The 14,758-nt window shown below is 44.7% G+C and overlaps 1 protein-coding gene across 1 annotated transcript in view; it reads right to left on the bottom strand.

The window, feature by feature from the left end:
• Nucleotides 1-14,758, bottom strand: part of LOC144178601 (hormone-sensitive lipase-like) — a 30,344-nt gene that overhangs the window by 9,240 nt on the left and 6,346 nt on the right. The window contains exons 5-7 of the mRNA XM_077706564.1: nucleotides 13,184-13,328; nucleotides 9,759-9,977; nucleotides 2,235-2,812 (exon numbers count right to left, since the gene is read on the bottom strand). Of these exons, the coding sequence (XP_077562690.1) occupies nucleotides 2,235-2,812; nucleotides 9,759-9,977; nucleotides 13,184-13,328 (942 nt within the window). The remainder of the gene's footprint in view (nucleotides 1-2,234; nucleotides 2,813-9,758; nucleotides 9,978-13,183; nucleotides 13,329-14,758) is intronic.

A 14,758-nucleotide genomic window follows, 5' to 3' on the forward strand; every position in this document is an offset into this window, starting at 1 on the left:
AGAACGTGGAAGCTAGCTAGTGGAACCTTTCATTGCTGTTGCCGCGTGATTTTTCATATGCCGCCAGGAGGCGGCGGTTTTCTGCAGTAGATGTAGAATATCATTTGTTATCGAAAAACCAAGCATCCATGAACTTTTTAATAAAAGAACACTGTAAATATCCCTTGTGTACTAATTTCTTGTCTTATATTTGCGTAATGTCTTGTTCTTGTTCAACAAAGTTGACAAGTATGAACATATAAACTGGGCTTAGACGTTTACATGTGGCTGTGAGTATATAAGACTATTGCGCAATATCAATATTACTTCGGCCGGGTGGCTGAATCAAGTTACAGACAGACAGACGAACAGACATACATACAGACAGACCAAAATTTCTGGGTTTAAGTAGCCCAAGAAAGACTATCGTCTTTAAAAAAAGCAAAGCAGCTCCAGACATGTGATGTCCAGGACCGGCAAAAGGTAAGCCACACAAGAAACTGAATGGCTACAGACAAGGGATGGGGTTAGACCGTCAGGCACACAACTTGGCGGCGGAAGAACGAAATTGGGGAAACACGAAATACATATCCGGTTGAAGCAGGATAGGAGGACTAGGTAGTTGGACGTCTATGGGAGAGGGCTTCATTCTGCAGCAGACAACAGGCTGGCGGTAGTGATGATAATGATGAAATGCACTCTCCTCTGAGTTTAGCACCAGCTCAACCAGCACAATGGTCAGTTTCAGTACGAACCTTTTGTATAAGACTACTGCGCACACACAACTCTCCAGTTAATTCTAATTAACTGTGCCGTGCCCAGAGCCGTGCCCGGAGCCCTACGGCTAGAATCTGGCCGTATGAACGTTATATTCAAGCCTGCTTCAGTCTGTGAGGTTTGGTCAAAGACCATCGTAAGAGAGCTTATCAACATGCAGCACAAGGAACCACATCAAAAGTTCAAACCAGTGTTTTTGCTTTTTACCTCAATCAGAGAAACAGCTACTACAGCAGGGTATCAAGCCCGCAATATCGTATACAACGCGCCTCTGCCACTGAGCCGTTGCAATGGTTTGGGGACCACATACGTGTCTTCCACAGCGAGTTCAGCTTCAGCTGGCTACGTCTGAAAAGTGTTACCTTGTAATTATTCAGGCTTTCTAGCACTACCATGATGTGGGTCTTAAATTATAGTGCCTGATTCTTCTAAAAATACCTCATCAACTAGTTTGTTTATAGTAGCTACAGGCAGTTCATTACTGGCAATGACTGGACTGCTTGAGCCAAAATTAGACAGGCCACAAACCTCGCAGGTAGGACCATCATACTCTTCGAAACTTTAGAGTAAAATAATGCATGAATTGCTTAGATTATAACATTTATGGTTCCTTTCTAGAGGCACATGGAAATTAATGTAGTGTTAACTATCGGGCCAAAACTTTCTAAATTCACAGCAAAGCACTGTTTCAAAAAACACCTTAAATTCAAAAAACAGAAAAATGCTGAAAAAGCAGAGCCTGCCATTCTAAAACTTCAAACAGTGAATTGATAACAATTTTTGATAACTGCCTTGGGTATAAGGACATCTTTAGTAAAGCTGCAGAGCATTATACACAATGGCATTATTTACACACTGCAAAGCCATTAGAGCTTTTCAAAACCCCCACTCACGTTTAAACTTTGTAAGATTGCATGCCTGCTACTAGAAACCACATTGTTGGTATACAAGCAGGTAAGTAATGTACCTCCCTTGTACGTTAATCTCACCTAGATCATGCTCATAAGGTTGGCATAGCATCATGCTGAACAAACACTTCTTTCCCAGTCTTTTATTCCCCGTACATCATAAGAATAGGATAATTTTACCGCACTAAACAGCAATCATAGAAGATCACACGCCATTCAAAAATGCCACAGTCAGCAGTGTGTAAACTATGCTTTGCGGTGTAGTTCTATTTCCTTGCTGCATTTTTTGTTTTGTCTAATATTGTGCAAAAAACGGTTTATTTGTACTACCTTTGTTGATTTCGTTGTTATGCTCATGAATGTTACCGAGGGTTTTACTACTAATACATAAATAAGTCACAGAACCTGTATCTAGCAACCGAAGCTGTGTTTGAAACACTAGCCAAGCCAAGCAGTAGTAAGGACATGCTCAGTTTTGATGTGCATCCCCAGAATCTGGCCGCACAATTTGTGGCAACTGCGGACAAAAACAAAAGGCAAGTAATTACACGAGGGCAAGCCATCACTCACCAGAAAGTAGGCTGGAGGCATCTTGCTCAGCAGGTCATCTGGAGCCAGGTAGGGCGTCATTAAGGGATCCCCTGCCCTTGCAACCAGTGCCTCCAAAGTCGGTAGGCGGGTTGGATTGTCTGGGTGAAACCACGGCAGCTCATCCCGACGAGTCTTTGGAAGCCGTCTTCTCGAATTGTTGGGAGCCCTGTCCACACTTTGCTTGCTCAGTTCAGCAGCTTTCCACCTCGCAGCATCCGGAGGATCAAGAGAGACGTCGTAAATGACGTTCTCCTCTCCAGCAATGTCATCTTCAAGGTTGTGAGGGTTTGACAAACGAGAACCTTCCACATCATTGTTGTGCAGATTGTCCAGTCTCTCTGACCCGGCGCCACCTACATGCGGCCTTTCGTCTTGGATGGGATCTTCTTCATTCGCGGCCAAACATTTCATCGGTATGCTTTTGTCTGTCGTCGATCCTTCATTCAGGACGTCCTGTTCGGGCTGAGGCACTAATGGTACCGCTGAAGTCGCTGTGTTGTTCTGGGACGTGTTGCCTGAGTGCCGCATCTTGTCAGGCGAATCCACACCGACGTAGGCTGCAAAATAAGACAAAGGCATGGCATCAAATATATCCTCATTATTATAAGGTGGGAATACTGTACTTATCTAGGGCTCCTGAAAAATCACAAGCACGAACTTAGAAGAAAAAAACTAGGAATGTCCGCATATTTGAGTTTCAAATTAAAATACAGTCGATCCCGGATATATTGAATTATTAGAGACCGGAGTTTAGCTAAATGCCTATTTTGTTCCTTGCACTCTTATTGGCCAACTTCGATACATGAGCACGAATTAGATGTTAGGAAGGACTTTTGTGGTGTTTTTACAGCGTCTCTAAATGCCTATTTGGGCATTTGTGCCTAAATGCCCATAAGTGTTCATAAATCCGTAGTTTCAAAATCGGCACCTATATGAACACTATTTAACCTCAATTTTCGCATTCACGTGCAGTTTGAGATCGTTATTGTTTGAAACTCTATGGGGTTCAACCCAGTCCTTCAGTTCAACCAACTCCCCGAATGCAACCACTAGCAGCAGTGGAATGGTACGCTCATTCTGAGTGACAAGAGGCACAATTTTGAATCTAAAAATACAGGAGATGGTGGTAGTTTGCTACTGTTTCCACAATTTTCGCAGTGATTCTCAGACTATGTCCCACGTGCTCTCCAAACTGATTTCTTCAAACATGCGCAGTTGCATCATCCAACTCTATTTCAACGCAACGGGTGAGCATCGAATACACATGTGTTAGCAGATCATTAATAACGCCAACGACGTGCTACTTGGACTGTGGGCCTTCGTGAAGGAAGCTTACCTCGTCAACAGAACTTAAGCTTTATCGATCCTGAACCCCTTCCCCTATTTCCCCCAACAGGCCAGAGTGCCATCCCTTCTATAATAAATTTATTCATTCATTCATATTGAAAAGCCAATGGCAAAACATCACTGCACAGACGAATTTGCTTATGCCTTAAAATTCACACAGATGTCGGGCTCTAAAACACACATTTCCCTCAAAAACTTGTTCAGCTGCCAAACCCTTTCGAAAAATGCTCTTCAAATGTATGGAAGTGTACTTGGAAATGTTGGGACATCTTGCCTGACCGATTTGGATAATAGCATTGCATATGAGAACAAATTACTATAGCTGTGCCTAACAGTCCTCTTGTAAGAGCACGTTAATTTCTTGATCATTGTCTCTCTTGTGTTTATTATTTGTGTCTGCTTTTGTTGTGCCATAATTAAATTGCATGAGGCAGACATAAAGTAGTGCTTTTTTAAATCAGCATTCACAGCTCTCAAGCATTCTTTTACATGCCTTTTTCATTATATGCGACTTAAGCAAGCAACAGTGGCCACTGAACATGAAAGGGACACTGAAGGGAATTTGTCAAGCTCCTGCACTGGCTCAAACAAACACACTTTCCATCGTTTATCCGGGCGATAAGGTGGTATTTATTTTATAAAGTCTGAAAGAACAAATCCCACCATGCACGGTTTGCGGCGACGCACGAACTAACAGCAGTGACGTCAGTAAAAGGTGCTACGTGATTGGACAATATCCAAGATCAGAATTCAAACCAGTTTCGGTTTCAGTTCTGTGAAACAACATGCTTGTCATGTGAAGTTATCAATGGCTGGGCATTCATGATATCTCAGTAATTGGTATACCACGCTTCTTCCATGTTTTCGGCTGTGAACTGCGTCAGATAAGCCTACCAGCATGGTTTGGAATTGTGACAATCACTAGTCGAGGCGCACGCAGTGGATGAATGCCCTCCACGTCACCGCAGACGTTCAAATGCGATGCACCTTTCCCCCATCTCTGTAGCTTGCCTGGTTCGTGACTGTATCGTAAGAGGCGTGTCCGCACCAGTCCAAGGGTCGGCTGATCCGGGACTGTGCCCGCAAGCAGTCGGTGCTTATGGCAACACCACGCCAATGAGAACTCGCCAGCACGTCAGTGTCGATCGGCACGTGTTCAGCGAACTCGCTCATGGAGCAATGAACGTTACAGGCAAGGAATGTTACAGCGCAAGAAATGGTGAATTCAGCATAGAAAACATTGCCCCAAAACAAATAAATCAACTTAAAAAAAAAATGCACTATATCGGGTATTCGAACTCGTGACTTGCAAAACAATACACCGGCAGCTAAGATGAAGAATGTATAGCGCTCATGCAGTAAGCATCCCCCAAATTCCCACAATATCTCATGTCTAGCGACTGTATTCCTTCGTGTGTTCGTGCTGCTGACCACTGTGCTAGTTTACCCAGCACAAATAGTGCTCCCCCGCACCCTGGTTTTATGCTGTACGATAAAAGTTTCGGTAGATTTTAATTCCTTAGTAGCTATACTAACTTCACCGACTTTTCTCCCACCTTCAATTGGCTTTAGATTTTTTTCTACTAGCATACCAGTAAGCAAAGCATCGCATGTGCGCTTGTGTGGAGCGACTTGAGCTTAGAGCATGATATAGTCTACAAACTAACAAACTAAAGACACATCCTCCCTAGCACAGACGTGCTGTGGCTTAGTTTCAACTGAGTAAACGGATTGTGACGACCCGCCGGCCGCCGGCCGACTAAACGTTGGGCCGACCTATTCTGTCAGCGGGTCAACGAGCCGTGCAGTAGCACACTCAAGCCAAGCCATCTTGTTTTGACATCATACAAAACGTCATAGGAAATTGGCGAGAAGGATGCAGAGAGGAGGACAGCATTTCCAAATTGATTTCGCTAGTGAATAAAGTCGCATAAACACAGCGAGAGTGGTTGAAACGTGGCCTAGAGACTCCAGACTACAATTTGCGCTAGTAATCCCATAATGTTTACAAATCACTTTGGTGTCCTTTGAATGTGAGCAGTGCACTTGTTGAATTAAGCCAATGGATCGTTCTTCTGTCGTAGATAAAGTTCATGGATGTCTTAATTTGAAATTATTTGCAATAAAATTAAAATTTTCACTGCCTACATTTACGACGGAGGCCTAAAACGTTTTTTTTGCCTGCCTATTTTTGGCGCCTAAAACTTGCTGTTATAATGCCTAAAAAACCGGCCTCTACTTATGACAATGAGAACACAGGGTGTGACTGGATGTGAAAGAAGGGGAAACTGACGGGAGGTGTTGCGACGCAACAGCAGCTCTGCTGGCAGAGAGACCGGTGCGGCATGGTGTGTGTTTGTTTTGTTTGCGGCGCCGCTTCTTCCGAGCCATGGTCGTGGAAAAAAACGGAAGAATTTGGATTTAGCAACAAAGGCAGACATCATTAGACAGGTCAAGGCCAGTGAAAAGTAGTCATCAGTTGCAAAGGCATTTCAAATTCGAAATGCCTCGCAGCACGTTGTGGACACATTGAGCGCCAGAATGTGGGGTGTCGTGGCTACAAATGCACCGACTTGACCCCGCTAGCAGGCTAGAACACGAGAAAACGGCCACAGTCCCCACAGCGCTGAGGGTTCGTTAAACTCACTGGGAGGTGCCAAGGATGTGCTCGGAGCCAGGCGATGTCGACAAACCACGCTTTATTGTTCAGTTATAAAATGGAACACGCACTGGACAGGCTGTCTCAAGCCTGGGCGGGAGGCGGAGTCCCCACGAGCTCGTTAAGCTGACCGTGGCCCGCGAGGGGAGACTCGCCTCGTCTTCGGGTCGAGGAACACCAGCTCATTTGTCCAACCCGCGTGGTTCCAGGCCTCCGCAGAAAAAAAGCAGAGCAATCCCACTTTCGAACATAACCTTGGTTGAGACAGGAGGGTCTTTAGCGGTGGAGAAGAGTGCCGGCAGGGAAGCCGGCTGCTAGAGGGCCGGCACTCCGCACACCGTGATCAACAAAAGGGAGGCGCGCTGCATGTGCGCTTGCACGGCTTTGCAGCCGAGGCAGTGTCCCTGTTGTCCGCGGTGCTGGGCAGTTAGCCCTAATGGCGCTGTACGGCCGACATGGGGACCCACATAGTCCCCACAACATGTGAGCACAACACTGTGCAACAAGCTGACGTAAGGTGAAGGCAGCGCAGCCCGACCATTCCGAAGTGTGTCCTGTGCGTGTCCCTGCAGCTGGTTCAGCAAAGTGGCTTCGTTGTGGCTCCAGACAAGAGGTGTTCAAATACAGGAGACGATGGCGTTGAGTGCTTCAAGAGTGAATAAGAGAACTGTCAGAATTCCCTTGCGGCATTTCGTTTGCAGCAGTAGCACAAGTGTTGACGACAACATGCAGGCTGTGGCGGATCGCAAAAATGCGTAGATTACGGTGGAAATCGCCGTTACCAAAGAAGTGGACCTTATTAGCGACCCTGATGATGTTCCCAACCACCTACAGCAGCCGAGCTTGCGTCAGCATTCAGCGTAATTTGTGGCAGTGGCAGCGCAGTGGATAGGCACTGGGCCTTCTTATTTGAATAGTGCTATTAATAGGCTTGAAGACCGTTTGGTGAACTTCATGACGCAGATGATAAAGCAAGTGAAGCTCATGGACTTTTTTCATGCTAAATAAAATTCGGTGGTCGTCGCACCGTGTTTCGTATTTTCCGTGCTTTGAGGAACAAATCAAGGAGCCACCGCTTGTTGTTATCTCAGAAAGCTCTCATTGATGTGCGGAGTTTTCAGATAATCTTCAGATCGGCGTATTTTGTATTTTTAATTATCGATATATCAAACTACAGTAATCCCTCGTTAATTCAAAGTCGTAAAATTCACTGAAAATTTCGAGGTAAACGGAGTTTTGAGTTAAGCGAAATGCCGAAAACGTGACCAGGTCACTGAAATAAGAACTATTGCTGGTAACAAAAGCTCCGCTGCGCAGGGGAGATTTTGTGATCAGGGCAAAATAACTCACATTAAAAGGGAACTTTTATTCTTGTGGAAGAAACAACCGCGTGGTGCTCTCCTATTTCGTGTTCGCATCTGGTCCCAGAAGAGCATTCTCAAGCTGCTCAATGCATCGCATCAATTGTTGGTTGCCACTGCTACATTCTACCTTGTTGCGAAGCAAACACAGCATGTTTCACGTTTCTGCCGGCACAGGCACTTCTCGACGCTCCTCGTCGTCCGCATGATCAGCTGCGTCATCCACAGCTATTTAAACGATGCCGGCATCGGACATGAATCCAGCAATCCATTGGCCTTCTACAGTGCCAACTATACATGTAAATTTGCCGTTCTTGATGGCGTTCGGCGTGTAGTAGGAGCTACAAGTTAGAACGGAGACCTTATCAGCTGCCTGTAACAGGGCCTTGCCTTCTGTCCTCTCTGTCAGCATTTCGAGATATCCGTCGTCCCACCCCCAAAAAATGTTTCGAGATAAAGGGGGGCAAATAAATAGCACTTATAAGAGGTAAATGCACGGCGAGAAAAAGTTTCAACTTTACCGATAGTTAGAGATATCCAAGTTCGAGCAAAAGAGAGATTACTGTATTTCGCAAACCTCTTGGAGTTTGATATATCCGGGATTGACTGTAAAGTAATTATGAATGAATAATTTTATTCAGATATCCAAGTTCCAAATACCACTAGAATTTACGAGTAATTGGAAACTTTGAATACTAGTACTTCCTTCAACTCCGGCCACAGGCCCTCAGCCACAATTTGAGCAGGTGCATGTACCACTTGGCCACCCTTCTAGGAAGTCAGAAAAAAGTAAAAGCGACAGCTTCTTTTGCCATGTGCAGGAGAAAACACAACTGCTTTCTTTAGTCCTTCGTTATTTTTCTGTCAAAAAACTAATGTGTGCTCATCTTTGAAAGATGAGCAGTCAGGAGATGAATTTTTGTGTCATTACACCTTCCCCCAGGCAATGGCATGTGTGCGATGCTAAATAAGCTTTCTCCAAATACCAATAACACGAAACCGCCTGTCACCCGCACCTTGCTCATTTGTATAAAGCTCCCAAGTTATCTGAGCCCATCCAAATGGCGAAAAAAGATTCAGGGAAGCTTGCAGTCATGCGCAAGACTTGATGGCAAAGATGTTGTAGGTGAGCATTGCCAGACACATAGTCAAGTTTCAGTATCATTGTTTATTTGCATAGTTGCGGAGCTCGTAATCGCCGTCATGTGCATAGAAGAGGTTGTCGTCATCTTCACAACGAGTGGTGGATGCAAAGTCATCCTCAGCGTTGTAGACTTCCACCAGCTCTTCATCATCGACTCGAGGCAGCGGGGGTGGGATCTGCAAGTCGACTCCGGAAGGATTGGTACAGTCGTAGCCTCCAGTCTCCAATTGGTACAGTCTCCAATTATCCATAATAGCTTCTAGAAAAGGCGGGAGCCACGGTGACCTTTTCCAAGCAAGGTGTCTTTTCACCTTTAGCATTAGCACTGTTTTTTTTTTTTTCTAATGCGCAGTAGTGCTTGACAACAGTGCTAGGGTTCTTTGTTTTTTACTAAAGCCACTGCACGAGCCGGGGATTCGGTGGTCGCTGCGAGCCATGGGCTCACAAGCGCTTGCCATTTTCTCACTTCTCAAAATTTTAGATGGTTTTTCTTGTGTGTGTGTGCTAAATCCACTGCCCGTGCCGAGGACACTTGGCAGTCGCCACGAGGCACGCACTCACGAGCGCTTGGCATTTTCTTGGTATTCTTTCCTGCAACGGCAAACTTACAGACAGTAACAACAGCTCCGCTGTTAAAAAATATTGTTCCATGCTCGTTCCCTTGGCTCCCTGCTACTTTAACTATCAACTGAACTGGTGGCCAACCCCTTTCTACGGGTACACGCCTCTGGGATAAGCGGACCCATAGGCTGGAGGAGGAAGACAAAGACGCTCGCTTATGTTGGTGTGCATGCTGTTTCTAAAACATTACAGCTGCCTTACCTGCCATTGCCATCCCGTTTATTACTGTAAATACTATTTGTGAATACATCCCCTTTGTTGCCATGTCATAATATGTATGGCTTCTACACAGTCATATATTTTGCTTCGAGCAATCTAATTGGCAAACCTGAAACAGAGGAGGCAAATGGGAGAGAGATTCTCAGGCTCACCGTGGACGCAGGTGAGCAGGAACTCGAGCGGTATGAGCGGGTCCATGCACGTGAGGACCTTGGACGGAGACGGGTGGGCGTTCAGCATGACTGGCGTGTACGCGCAGAAGAGGGCGTCCGGCAGGCACAGCCCCATCTGGATCATCTTGAGGCACAGCACGAGGCACAGGTTGCCGCCGGCACTGTCCCCCGCTAGGCAGATGCGCTCGCCAGTCCAGCCTGCAGAGTGTGGCACAACAGAGCAATCAAGCAACACCATCACTGTACACATAACTCCTTCGAAAAAAAAAAAGAATAAAAAAAGCTATATGGAGTGTTCAGTGCACAGCCGCCGCATTAGCAATTCCAAGATTTACGATAAAATGTCATGTAGGCACCTTGGTCACAGAACTGCACCACCCCAACGGACTTCCCTTCCAAGTCCCCAATGTGGCGACAGTGGCTAAGGCATTGTGCTGCAAAGCACAAGGTCACAGGTTCAATTCCTAATTGCAGAGGTTTTGATGGTTCCAAAATAACACACACAAAAAAACTGTGGTTGATTCCTCTGTCGTAGGAGTCGGTAAAACACGAAAGTGAAATGTGCAGCGAAACGAGCATGATTTGTGGGTCGACGACTGTCTTGTGGGTGTGCTTGGCGAGCGACGTACTGCTGGCGGGTCGCTTTGGAAAAGTTGCGACCACTTCAGTCCTGCTTTGTGGGGTGTACGGCAGATGGTTGCGTTGCGACGAGCTCAGCTTGTGGAATGCGAGAGGCAGAGTTCGTGGCTTGGGCCGTGAACGCGTTTATATTCCAAACATGATCAAAGCGCCAACTGTCGGCACTTGCTAGCGTCATGATGCACTATTTCACTTCACCTCTCCTAGAAGGCAGCACCATCTTCGTCAATGAAAGTTTTTCTGCCGTTTATCCTCTGTTCGTTGTACTGGCGTCATTTCCGTGAAGGATATGACATCAGTGAAACCTTATCTCAGCATAAAACACTTTCGTGTTAAAATAGTGGTCTGCAAGGACCCTTATATCACTCTTTAGCCCACCCCCCACAGTGAGCCTCATGGCTGAAGGGAAGCCTCCATCTGTGTTAAGCCACAAATTTGTATCCTTCTCAGACTCTCATGGCATTACAACATGACTATAAAGTTGTTTGGTGCTCTGTGCCCTGGTTGGCTTTGCGCCACTAAAAACCAACCATCATCAACATGAAAAGGAATTCACCCAGCCTCCTTGCAACACTTTGATTCCACTCTCCAATCTTGTCAATTGCATTCCCTTTCCATACCGATTACTCTTTTTTTAAGGTATTTTTTCCCGTGGCCTTCAAAGTTACAATTCTGCCGATGAATTACCTCCACGAAACAACGCTTCCATTATTATGCAGCTGTAGTATTAAGATTAATGCCAAAGTCCGCGAACTTTTCACCTTTAAGTTAAACTCTTGAGTAAAACCGATTCCGCATTACAGGAGGTATATTAACACAGCAAATTCTGCTTCACATACCACTGCAATCTGGACATACTGCAGATAAAGATAAAGCTCTCAATGACTTTCCACAGAAGTGGGACACTGGAGCTTAAAGAACACTGCAGTTACTTCTGATAATCAGCGTGGAGAGCAGCACCAAATCAAAGATGGTAGCACACTCCACTCTTAAAGATAAGGCCATGCAATAGAACAATGGAAGACACAGAAACGTTTATAGCAGGGACCCATACGGCTATAGCGTTATCTGCTTCATCCACTATCCACATATAGGACAATGGTAGCAGGACACGTGGCAGCTTCAATATAACACGATAAAATAATTTAAGAAGAGGCAGAGAAGCAAGCATTGTTGAGCAAGGTTGTGGCATTGAGTGTCCTCTTTAGGGTCTTATTGAAAGCATGCCACAGTGAAGGAAACAATGCGAAATTATTGCATGCTTGCGTGCATGTGTGAAAGCATAAGTGAAGACGTAGTCCAAGTCTTCTCTCTATTTCAGTCTCCACTAACCTCTTAGAACACAAAATTCACTTTTTGGTATTGCAACTGTGATATCAGCAATGAATGTTGAACCTTCAAACAGCTTCTCATTTTCAGCTAATTTCCTCTGATATTGGCTTAGTCTCATAAGAGGCAACAGTAGGTTGACATATAAGAAAACTTGCCTTGCCAATATTTGATTTTCAGGCTTTTTGCTTCCTGCATAAGCTTCAGGGCCAATACGGAGTCATGTCAAAGCTATGAAAATTTACCACTACCAAATGTTTACCTTTGTAACAGAGCTTTTTAATTACGACGCAAGTTGTGGCTGGCAAGTTGCTACTTGATGGTGAGACCACCACCCTGGGTAGTGAGAACCAGGTGATAATGACAATGTAGCGAACGGATTTATGCATCAGGTATCACTTTTTCTTGAACGCTAGGCACACTTCATATTCTACACCGCCGCCACATTCGAGTGATTGGCTAAGAAATAATTTAGATTACTTCAAAGCAGAGTTTATGCTGGAGTTCATGCAGCTGGAGTTCATGCACGAACACAAATTTTTGTTGGAGCTGGGCACATGCCGCATTATGTGATAAAATCAATTACGATATAAATTAGACATTAGGTGAAGAAGTGCCCCACTTTCTATGAGTATATAAGTTCCCTTCTCTGTTTCAGCTAGTGCAGACTCTTTCTTTATTGCTTGAAAACCAACAGAATAGGTGTCTTTCTTCCATATACTGGAAAAAAAAACATACTGAATACTAACCAGCCCAACATTTCGGGTTTCCTGCTGACAGAAATTAGTGCCCACCTAAGCTTGCTCCTACTCTACTCTACTTTACCCTACTCCTTCAACGAAACAAAAATAAGGAAACACTCTTCACCTGTTTTATCTGTTATCCGCTTTGAATTTCTTTCTTTGCGTCATCAAAAAGCAAAGCAAGTGAAGTATAAATTAAAGCACATAGGGCACACAAAGAGTTTCAGTTCCAACCTTGACAATACAGGTTGCAACAAAAACATGGCCATGAAGAGACTGGAAGATGACAAAAGGACCAGCCACATGCATTATTTTTTTCATAGAGTGCCTGCCGTTAGTGCTTTTTAAAACAGATTGTGTGGAAAATAAAAAATGCCATGGAAGATTCCACGAATAGCTATTCGAAGTAACCTAATATATGCTTGTGCTCAAAACAGGTTCTGACGTATTAATGAAGGTCCCTTGACCAACTCCACAAAGCATGACTAAAATCTCTACTTTCCACGACCATGCAGTTGTGGTCACTATGGTAGTGACGAACCGACTTATATTCTGCCCAGAGCGATGCCTCAAAAACACCCGTTTGACGTATCGGCCTGTCTTACAGAGCAGAATACATGTACGCGGCCAATTTCGCTCGCGACGCGTAGCACAGATTAGTACCACAGCTACAGACAAGGGGTGTGTGCGTACCCAGCTTGTGGCAGTTGTTGAGGGCCCAGGCATACACGAAGGCCACTTCTTCCAGCGCTCTTGGATAAGGCCTCTCTGGAGCTAAGGAGTAGTCGACGGACAGGATCGGTGCATGCACCTGCCGCGCCCAGTCATTCAGGTAGATCTGGGAAAGCCAAAAAGAGGACACCGTCCAAATCCACTCTCCGAAGCTACAGCTGGAAAGTTTTAAATAGTTGCCACGAACAAAGCGCGACTAGAATGTACAGATGTGGGCCATAGTAAGGCATGTCTAGATTATCCTTGCATGCCTTGATAGTGCAACACCACTTCTGTTTGCAAAACAATCTATTCAACCAAATAAAAATATCTCAGCACTCCTCTCAAAGGGGAGGGTCTCAACTTATTCAACGTCTCAACTGATTCAATCAAATAATAGCTGATGATGATTTCAGGTTTAATGGCGCAAGGCCGACAAAGGCAAAGAGCGCCATGACAATCGTGAATGAGATGAGAAAGATTTGTAATAAAGGCACTAGATTAAAAATTTAAGAGAACCGGTGTATAGGGCCATGTTAAAACATAATGAGTATACTAAGAGAAAGGGTGCCTATATAGGGTCCCATTAAAACACAGTGAGTGCAGGCACCTAAGGTGTAAAGCCTCAGGTCCCGCCATTGTTTTGCAACACGTCATGCGCACAGGTGAGGTTATGGGCAGTAAGATATGTGTTTTAAAAAATCTACGTCTGCAAGGTAGCTAAAAACTTTTTTGTATGAGAACATGGGATGGTCTGCAAGAAATAATGAAGGGTGCAAGGGAATATTATATGTGTAAACTTCATTAAAGTGACGTTTCCTTTCAATGTTGCACATCTTGCATTCAATAAGCACATGAAGGACAGATAGCTGCCCTCCACATCGATGACACCGTGGCTTGTTTGTGTCAGTCAACAGGTATGAATGTGTGATGTGTGTGTGGACGATACTAAGCCTGCATAATAGCTAATCGCTTCACTTAAAAAAGAGGGTTAAAACGTCTCAACTTACAGAACGAAATAAGAGTGGTTATTTTTGATACTGCAGAAAAAATGCAAGCCCTCCGGAGCAGACCAGGAATAAAGCACAAGGAAGGCTGCTCACAAGAATACGATAAAGGAAACCTCTATGTGTACAAAGTTGAAAGCCACTTCAATCATTTCAATGTATATTTGTATTTGATGTTGCAGGTGAAAAACATAGATTTCAGTTGCTTCATTTAAATAACAAATGAGGACCCAAGAGGCACTGAGCTGTTCAACCTGCCCAGCCATACTGTGTTCAACATGTATTACTTTTATGAGCCCTTAAGAAACTCATTTGCAAAATGCGAAGCAGGAAAAGTGGTGCGCGACCAGCTGAATTTCAACAGAATAAATCCTTTGAATAACAACACCATTCCTGACCTCTTCAATAACTCAGCATAGATTAAGAAAACCCTTCAGTAAAATTTGCGCACATCTACATCAATGTCTAGTACAAGCACGAAGCTGCCGTTTTTTTTTTTATTACTCAGCACATCTTTTCGAGAAGCCCTACCAGACCTGGCAAAATATGC

The sequence above is a fragment of the Haemaphysalis longicornis genome, unplaced genomic scaffold (genome assembly GCF_048455015.1).
Source record: "Haemaphysalis longicornis isolate Haplotype H1 unplaced genomic scaffold, Haemaphysalis longicornis Haplotype H1 scaffold_4, whole genome shotgun sequence".
NCBI classification, from domain to species: Eukaryota; Metazoa; Arthropoda; class Arachnida; order Ixodida; family Ixodidae; genus Haemaphysalis; species Haemaphysalis longicornis.